Below are 9,794 nucleotides of genomic sequence, written 5' to 3'. Positions count from 1 at the left end.
TCCCTTGACCACAGTGCCACTCAGGAGAGCCAGTTTGGGGGTAGTGGTTAAGAGCAGCAGGACTCTAATCTGGAGAACTGGGTTTGATTCCCCACTCCTCCACTTGAAGCCAGCTGGGTGACTTTGGGCTAGTCACAGCTCTCTGGAGCTCTCTCAGCCCTACCCACCTCACAGGGTGATTGTTGTTGTGGGGATAATAATGACATACTTTGTAAACCACTCTGAGTGGATGTTAAGTTTTCCTATATAAATCAAATGTTATTATTATTATTTTCTCAGAATAATTACAAATTCCAGGTTGGCCTTTGCAAGTGGATTGCCTAGTACCTTTTATCCTTAACTTCCCGCTTTGCTTTCAGTTGAAACCCTGTACTTTCAAGGCCCTAATCATGGTTTGCCCTGATACAGAGTCTCTCTGCATGAGACCTCTTACACGAGGATGCTCACATGAAGGGAGTTAAAATGTTAGCAGGGAAGTATAGTTCGGGAAGGCGAAGATGAAATAAACAAATCCTCTGAGGAGAGATCTCTGCCAGCTCTGTCTTTTTAAACTACCTTCCTGTAGAGAGGTGAAATTGACAGAGCCTTTGGCTCTGTCTTTTTAAACTATGCTTCCCCGCTGACATTGCATCTCTCTTCACTTGAATGTCCTCATGTAAGAGGTCTCTTGTAGAGAGACTTGCAGTTGGGACTCTCCACATTCTTATCTTGGAAGCCTACAGCTAAGTTGGCAACCACCTATGGCCTCCTTTCCTACATGTCCTTTTTGCATCACAACTCTGAGGCTGGCTTAGGCCATTCTCTTCCCCTGGCATGGATTCCTTAAGCAGCAAGATCTGACTGTTGTTCCTTCCAGCAGCCAGGTTTGGGTAACTGCAGAAACTGTGCCATCATTGTCCTTGCAGAGTGTTCCATATTCTGAGGTTACAAGATGTCACAATGGGCCGAGGGCCTGCTTAGCATGCAGAGAGCCCTCCAGCAGTGCAAAGGGCAGCTGGGGCATGTTCATTACCATAAAACATGGAGGTAAGTTGAGAATTACCCATAGGACCCCAGAGACATGGGTCCTTGGCTGGCATGTAAGTTAGGAAGGCATTCAGCTCTAATCTGTTGGGGAGAGAAGCTTGGGCAAACATAAATGGGGCACCCTTAGACAGCCAACCTGCCCCTGTCCTTTGCAGATCACAGCTGGCCCTTCCCTAAATTGGCAGGTGCACAAGAGGAATAATCAGGACAGCCGGCAACATCCCTTTTAAGTATTTAGCTGCTTATTCAGCTTCAGGTTCAATTGTCTCAGTCATGTGATCACCACTGCAACCCCTCCCAGCTCCTTACAATTAAGAGACCATGCTCTTTTGCCTATGTGACTGGCCATGCATAATCGCTGTGTGCTAGGATCTACTTCCTGAAACGTCTATATCCCGCTTTCCACCTGCCCACCCCGCCATACTTTAAAATGTTTGTAAACTTTGGAAATGAATAGACTATTTACTCTGGGACAAAACTCTTCAAAACCTACACCATCAATAGTATGTAACCCAGAACCTGCCACAACTGTGGACAGATTGTACAGCCTGGCTCTGTCTGGGAAGCCTGGAAGAAGCAGGGCCGCAGCAGCTATCTCAGCTCCTTCTCTTGCAGACAACCAACAATTCCTGGCCAACATCAACTGCTCATTCTTACTATTAATGCACTACATACGTGACAAGGCAGGACTCGAGAGGACAGGTGAGATGACTGCGGGCTTCCAGAGATCCAAAAGAGGGCACTGCACGTGACCTTGAATTTTGCAAGGCTGCTGGTGGAGAACTGGACTGGGAATGTGGATTTAGGGCATATACACAAACAGATTCCACACAGCACTCAGCACAGCAGTTGCTGGACATACTGTGGTAAGATTGTAGGTACGGGTTGTTGGTTCACTGAAAAATTTAAAAAACGGTAATTTAATATCTTTTTAAATTGGCGGTGGAGAATGCCCTCAAGTCGTAGCTGACTTATGGTGACCCCTGCTGCTGTTTTCAAGGCAAGAGACTAACAGAGGCGGTTTGCAATTGCCTGCCTCTGCATAGTAACCCTTGTCTTCTTTGGAGGTCTCCCATCCAATTACTAAACAAGGCCAACCCTGCTTAGCTTCCAAAATCTGATAGGATCAGCTTTGCCTGGGCTATGCAGGTCAGGGCAGCTTTCTGTTAGGACCAACCAAAAATAAATCACACATTGGCAAGCGTTCAAGTCCCTCCAAACTCCTCAGCAGACTAGATCAGTAGAAAAACAAGAAAGGATGGAAAGGGGAAAAATTGTTTCAGGGCATGACAGAAGCCTAAGGTTTTCTCCACCATGCCCTGAAAAATCTTTTCTCCTCCTCCTTCTCTTCCCACTTTTTGAGTAGTGGTTTGTGCTGTACACCCAGTCTCATGGCGAATTCTGGGGAACTTGAAATCTTGCTTATTGTTTAATGATATTTTGGCTGGTCCTAATAAAAAAGGGAGAAATATGAGCACTGGTAGCATCATTCCAAAAGTGGTAGTTGGCAATCCTATGCTCCTGCGCAGCTTGGATGGAGCTGGGCGGGGGGGCAGAGATTGACCTGCCCAGTGGGAAACTATGGGCTATGCCACCATTTTTTTGAGACGTAAGTTTGTGTTATTCATGGGGGTGTTCCCATGTCTGAAATGGCTTAGGGAGCAGACCAAGTCATGCCCCATCTCCCAGCCCACCCTCTGGCCCGCTGGCATAGGGACTCACGGCCTGGTTATGCCCATGCCCAGCCGCCATGGCTGGGTGCTGATGGGGGACCTGTGAGGAGCAGTGCTGGGCCACTGCACTGTCATATGGGAGGTTAAGATGGTGTAAGTCTGGGATACACTGTCGTAACTCCTAGTCAGCTTCCAGGGTGCTTTCAGCCTCCCCCCGTCAGGACTGTGTTCTAAAAACTGAACGTACAGACACAGGAAGTATTGAGAGGATATAGAATTTCAAAGCTCACCGGCAGATCAGGCTTCTTTTACCTGCAGCTGGAAACTGCCAGCACTAGCTTAGTGTAAGTCCCCATGGGGATATCTGTGGGTGGGAGAGATAACAGGTGCAGTTTGGGAAATGAAGAGATGGGCTCTGGTGGCCCGTGAAAAGGCTTTCCTGAAATAGTCCCTTAACTGGTGAGAATAATGCCTGTTTGTAGTTGCTGGAGGTAACTGAAGGGATAGATCACAGAGATTTGGGTCTGTGGCTGATGATTAGCTACGACAGCTGTGCACGGGCAGTGTACCAGATGCTTGGTGTACACCGCAGGGAAGAGAAGAGCAGCCATGCTAGATCAGTCCCATGGCCCTTCTAGTCCAGTGCTGCGTTTCACACGGTGGCCAGCCAAATGCCCTCTGAATTCCTACATGCAGACGAAGGCCAGCCTTGGTGTGCCCTGCTCACAGCTGAGTTTCATTGGACACCTTGGTGTATTTTAGCAAGGCCACTGTTCTGTTTTTAGGTGTACCTAGCCTATATTCTCCCTCGTTCTTCTCTGTGCCTCTTGCATGCAAAATCCCTTGCTCCCATTCTGTTTGCCTCAGAAGCATGAGAAAATGCTGGTTCTCCTGTTTGTTTTATAAGCTAAAAGAGGTCAGCGATATGACAGTCGTTCACAGAGTGTCAGTGTCATGTAATTTGGTCTCGAGGGTTCATTTTCCAATGAGAATTGTGTTACATTATTTTTCTGATTGCTACGTTTGGAAACAGCCACAAGGAAGGGAAGGACTGATTGTGTCTTAGATTTTGAATTCGGCTCTGGCAACCATTTAAAGCAAAGATAAGAACTTAACTAGCCATTTCTGTCATACTTTTTACTTGCAAATATTGCATGTTTTATTTATTTATTTTTAAAATTTTCTGTTTATTAATGTTTCTGAAGGGTTACAACTTATCCTAGTAAAGTGGATATTTTCATGTTTTATTTTTGATTCCTAGGGCAGGACTGGGCTAAAGGTAGTTGGAGGTTCACCAGGGAATCACCGATCATTTCCTGGTGGACCACCTGGCTCCTGCCAGTTCCCGGGACGATAAGTCTTCTTCTGTTTATCCTATATAGTAACCACTGCTCCGCACATTTTGTTCGAGCTGCCTTAGAATAAAATTGTAAACTTGGTAAGACCATACTATCAAATTTTTAAAAATCCAAAAATTTAACCATAAAAACCCCCAGTAGTTAAAAAAGCAGCATGGTATATAAGAAGGCGGAGCAGGGCTTGAGAAGGACGAGGGTGGTACAAAGTCCCTAACCAATGATGGAAGGGCAAAGTCCTTGCTGACATTTGTGGAGAGGCAGAAGCAAGAGTCCACCTAGCCATGCAATCCTTTTGATTCCCTTTTAGAGCTCATTGATTTGTGTGAAGAAAATGGAACCTTGAAGCTGCTTTTCCTGGTCAAGTTTCCAGAAGACAACGCCAACAAGTTCCTCACCCCCAGGGGGACCTACTATATATGTAGGGTAGAACGTGGTGCCCCAGGTATTCACGTGGTCTAGGCACGTCACAACAGCTGGCATCATCATTACCCCAGCCCCAAAAGCATGTATATGCAATTGCCTTATAAAGTCAGACTATCAGTCAATCTAGCCCAATATTCTCTCCTCTGACAGTAGTTCTCCAGAGGCTCAGGTACACATGCCACCAAGTTTCTTTAACTGGAGAACAAAGTAGTCACTTTTGCACGCAAAGTGCATTGGATATCCTGAGCCACAGCCCTTCACTTCTCAAAGGTGTAATCAGACATACACAGATTTCCTATCTGAGGGTCACCAACAAAGTTGTAAGCACAGAGGTGCCTATTTCAAAGTGTTATGCTTTTCTCCTCCCTCCTCCCCTATAAGGGCTAGAAACATTTTCTTTCAAACTGACTTTTCCTTGGATTGTTGAAAAGAATGGGAGGAGCAAATGCACAAGATCAGATCTGAGCCTGCCTGACCAGGGTAATTTGCTCCTGGCTGTTACAGCAACGTAGAGTAGGCAGATAGTAATTTTAAATACGTGTCTTCCTTGAGTAACATATGCAGATTAGAAATGATCATTTCTCCTATACCTCCCGCCTGTTGGTAACAAACACAAGATGTTCAGACAGACACCTCCCTACCCCTGAGCAAGAGTATGTTGATCCCTGGCTAATGCATGCACATTTTAAAGGACTGATCATGCCGCAAATCTGATTGCTCACTCATATCCCATCCCTCTACTCCTTTGTTTGTTATGCCAAGAGGCAATTGGTCTTGCATTTATGTCCAGGTGTCTGCAACCTCTCTCTTCGCAGTAAAAGTCATTGGTAATATCTTGTAAAAATCAATCAAAGACAGACATTCCTTATGTTAGTGCTTTGCTAAGGAGAAATAAAACTTCACACATATGAAAGGCCCTAACAGCTTATGTGGGCCTCTTTCTTTGCAGGGACCAAACATGAAAATGGCTACCGGGCTTTCCACCCTGTGTTCAAGCACCCTCCATTGGATTTGATTGGTAGGAGTCTGCAGGGCTGAGCTTGTGCTAGGGTTCTGCCTGGGCATCCATTTCTAATACTAGAGCTCACCCTGGGGCAGATGAAGAGCGCATGCAAAATACCTAAGCAGATGCAAAGTGCATGTCCCTCACCAGTGAGTAACTACAGAGAGTTGCCCTGCCTCAGGAAGAGAGCTTCCAGAATGTAGGTGTTTCTGGACAGATGTGAGCATCTCTGAATCTCTTCTTCTAAAAATCAAGCACTGGGCATCTGCTACTCCAGATACTAACGGGTGAAATAAGGGCAACCAGGCCACCAAGCCTGGAGTCAGAGAGAAGCTGCCATAGCAAGACTCTGACCCATGGCAGAAAGACCATCATCTGTGCACCAGAGTTTGGGATTGGGGTGGATCAGAGCCCAAATGGATATGGGCTGCATCTTATGAAAGCTCCAGGTGGTTGCTAACAGATCTCTGGTAGATCTTGAACCCTCTTTACATCTTCTCCTGTTCTCTCAAGAGCTCCCTGAAACTGGAATTTCATGCCCTGTATACCAACCTGTGGCTTTCTCAGATGCAGTGCTCAATCTGTAAAATGGAAACAAGAGTGAGTGTCCCTCTGACATGGCTTTGGCCATGACACAGAAAAGACTGAACATTTGGAGGAAATAAAAGTGCTTCATCAATAACAGATCATAAACAGGTTTCATATGTGATAGGCTGATGTGGTGTGATTAGAGGGTCAGACATGGAGACTGGGAGATTCTGGTTTGAATTCCTGCTCTGCCATGGAAGCTTGCTGGGTAACCTTAGCCTGGTCACTCTCTTTCAGAATACCTGCCTCACAAGGTTGTTGTGAGGATGAAAAGGAGAATGTTGTGAACTGCCTTGGATCCCTATTGGGGGAAAATGTGGGATATAAAATATTTAAATAAAAATTACTTATATACTGTTTTTTTAAAATCATATTTTACTTTGTTGGCCACCTTGAGCAGGTTCTCTGAAGAGGCAGCACAGAAATTTCCAAAATAAATAAATGTGTGTGCAGGGAAGAGTTTGGTTTTTTTTTTTATATGCAATCAAAAAGTCTCTTTTAGGCATCTCAGCTTCCCCTGCAGACTCCCTGCGCAACCAGTGTGACTTTCTGGAGAAGAGCCGCCTCAAGATGCTCCGGAGCCAAGATGGCAAGAAGCCCCCGACTATGGAGGCACTCCTGTCTTCCATGGCAGGCCAGGTGGTGGTGGTAAGCTCATCTTTGTGCCTGTTTGGTCCCGTCAACTGGCCCGGTGCCAGGATTTGACTACTGTAATGTATGCAGGACTTTTTTTCTGTGGTTTTTTCAGTGGGTTGCCCTCAGAGAAAGTGGTCACATGACTGGTGGCCCCCGCTCCCTGATCTCCATACAGAGGGGAGTTTAGATTGCCCTCCGCACCGCTCAGCGGCGCGGAGGGCAATCTAAACTCCCCTCTGTCTGGAGATCAGGGGGCGGAGCCACCAGCCATGTGACCACTTTCAAGAGGTTCCAGAACTCCGTTCCACTGCGTTCCAGCTGAAAAAAAGCCCTGAATGTATGCACTACTTGCCACTCATACTAATGGAGCATAACATGGGGGCAACCAGGCTGCCATACCTATGATCAGAGAGGGGAAGGTGATTGGAAAGCTGGTTAAAGCGCAGTGGAAAGAGAGGACTGGATCTAGAAATCCAAGAGGAAAACTGAGGCCTTTCTTTCTCCATTTCGCTTGTCCCCAGTCTGTCATCTTGGCTGGTACTGGAAAGCCAAGCCAGCTTAAAGTTTAGTGGGTATTTTAAGTGTTGGAAACAACTGTTCTAGATGAACAAGTTCACTCCCGCCTCACCAGTTCCAAATCTTGGCCCCACTTCAACCAGCCTCAGCAAGCAAGGCCTGTCCCAAGAACCTCATGAACTGCCAAAATCACTTTTCTTCCTGGCTCCCAGTTTTGCTTCCTTAGCTATACTTGGGTAGTGGCAAACTCTCGCCATCAAGCATCATGCACTGTGTAATAGGGTTGCCAGGTCCAGGTTGGGAAATTCCTGGAGATTTGGGGGCTGAAACATAGAGATGGTGGGGTTTGGGGACGGAAGGGGCCTGAGAATGGTATAATGCCATCGAGTCCACCCTCCACAGCAGCCGTTTTCTCCAGGGGAACTGATCTCTGTCACCTGGAAATCAGTTGTAATTCCAGGAGATCTCCAGCCACCACCTGGAGGCTGGCAGCCCTACTGTGTAATCTGCCTAGGGTGTCCGTGAGAATGGTGGCCTATAAATAATGCAAACAAACAAATAACTGCATGTCCACAGGCTTGCCAACCTCTAGGTGTGGTCTGCACAGCTCACCTGAATTTGAACTGTTCTCCAGAATACAGATATCTTCCTCTGAAGAAAATGGTTGCTTTGGAGGATGGACTTTAAGGCATTATGCCCTGTTGAGATCTCTCTCCTCCCCAAACCCCGCCCTCCCCATGCCCCACCCACAAAATCTCCAGGAATTTCCAAATCTGGATTTGGCAGCTTTACAGACAGCACTTGCAGGGGCCATGGGGTAGGAGGAGGAGTAAGGTGTGTGAAGTGGTGGTGTATCAATTTTCTAAATGAGCATACAAATAAACAATGTCCTCTTCCTTTAATAGAGGCTTAGTGGCCTGTTATGTATCAATCAAGTGATCATATTTACCAGCCCATTTCCACTCATGAAGCCTCTATTAAAGGAAAGGATGACATTTTTCTCCAGATCCTTTGGCAACCCTAAAAAGGAGCCAGGGATGCTTGGCTTTTCCTTTAATAGGGCTGCTATTAACCAGTTGCCTAACAGCTTGCACTTCTGCAAGGACAGCTTTTTCCTACTCTGGCGCCGTTGAATGGTGGTTGTCTGTGTCAGGCAGGCACTGTGGCCCAGCCAGGGATTTGGCCCTGGTCTGTAGACACCCTCTTTCTCCTTGCCTGCCTGGCCCCTTGAAAATAATCAAGTTGTCTCTATTGGCTGTTCAAGCTTCAAGCCTTCCAGGGTGGACCTCTTTCAATAGTGGCTTAAACCAGCTAAGAAGAATGACTGCGCTCCTTGTTTGTGGTTCAGCCCCCATGATGACCTCTCTGGCCTTGGGGAACTTCCACCTATTTACTCCTCAGGCCTAGGGACTGCAGGGCTCTTGCTTCACGGGGCACTGCCTTTGTGCCCCACTGATGGGTATGGCCCTTGTCGTTTCTGCACAGGGGAAAAGCACTGGGAAGGCTGGAGCGAGTGCCGCGAGTGGCACAGATGAGGATGGCTCACCTCGTAAGTTGACTGGAGCTGCCAAGGCCAGAATGGAAGCCAGCAGGAAGGACAAGCATCGTTGAGAAGGATTGAAACAAATGGCCAGAGGGAGCTGGTTTTCCCCTGGGAAGGGTCTCCGGGCTGCCAGAGCCTACCACCATTCTGCCCCTGTGCTTGAATAAAGGCACCTTTAGCTACAAGGATGTTCAGGCCTCCCCTGCCTTCCTTGGGATGCTACGGAAAAAGCACTTTGGAGCTGAGAGCGAACTGCAGCTGCCTTGTCTATTGAACCCATTTTGCATTCAGAGCGGGAGCCCTTCTGTTTTTAACACTGATGTCACCAGGGAGGCTTCTGATTGGAAGCTCTGAAGGGAAGCTGCAGCAGAAAGTAGATTTGCCAGAACACGGTGAAAAGAAGCTCCCAGCAAACAGTGCTGTTGGGGGGCGGGGGGAGCATGGATGGGCAGTTGCAGGGCCTGTACAGGTTTGTGCATTCCCTGCTGCCCTTGATGAAACCCCCCGAGCTGAGATGATGACCCTTCCTCCTTGGAAAAGGGTTAGGGGAAACCAGAAGCATTTGCTGGGTCATCATAAGAAAAGTGTAAGTGGTGGGGGTTTTCATTCCCAGTCCCTTAGAAGCCAGGCAGAGGGGAAAGAATACTACATAAGGGATTAGGATGCAACAAAAGCAGAAATTCTGTTGCTTGTTTCCTTGTGCAGTAAAACAGGCAGAAGTGATGTTTTATAGTGCCCTAAGAGAAATGCTCAGATCAGATTCTGTGAATATGAGAGGCCTGTTAAAATGGAAATTAACCCCCAGAGATAGTGTCACATCAGCCATAAGTCAGAACCTTCTTTCTTGGTTTTCACAGAATGAGAAATGCATCATAAGTGGGAAGATTATAATATTCTGGATGCTTTAAAATATAGGGTGCAAGCTTTCAGGTTATGCAAAGCTCTTCTGTATATATGAATGCATCTGTTAAAGGGACAGGAACTCTGCCTTAACATGTTTGTATGTCTTGTGATGCAACATGGCATTA

General features: G+C 46.9%; 1 protein-coding gene across 1 annotated transcript; it reads left to right on the top strand.

The window, feature by feature from the left end:
- The first annotated feature begins 1,001 nt into the window (after positions 1-1,001).
- On the top strand, positions 1,002-8,834 carry C13HXorf65 (chromosome 13 CXorf65 homolog). The gene is made up of 6 exons (XM_054996088.1): positions 1,002-1,026; positions 1,642-1,728; positions 4,365-4,499; positions 5,430-5,498; positions 6,595-6,716; positions 8,709-8,834. The coding sequence occupies exons 1-6, from the start codon at positions 1,002-1,004 to the stop codon at positions 8,832-8,834; spliced, it is 564 nt and encodes a 187-aa protein (XP_054852063.1).
- Positions 8,835-9,794: the final 960 nt, after the last annotated feature.

This window comes from Eublepharis macularius, chromosome 13 (genome assembly GCF_028583425.1).
Source record: "Eublepharis macularius isolate TG4126 chromosome 13, MPM_Emac_v1.0, whole genome shotgun sequence".
Classification (NCBI taxonomy): domain Eukaryota; kingdom Metazoa; phylum Chordata; class Lepidosauria; order Squamata; family Eublepharidae; genus Eublepharis; species Eublepharis macularius.
The sequence above is the reverse complement of the archived record's forward strand: the minus strand, read 5'-3'. Positions and strand labels throughout refer to the sequence as shown.

Coding starts and splice junctions, on each gene's coding strand:
- C13HXorf65 (XM_054996088.1), top strand. CDS start 1,002: ATGTTCATTACCATAAAACATGGAG. Junction 1,027..1,641: donor CATTACCATAAAACATGGAG/GTAAGTTGAGAA, acceptor CTTCTCTTGCAG/ACAACCAACAATTCCTGGCC. Junction 6,717..8,708: donor CCATGGCAGGCCAGGTGGTG/GTGGTAAGCTCA, acceptor GTTTCTGCACAG/GGGAAAAGCACTGGGAAGGC.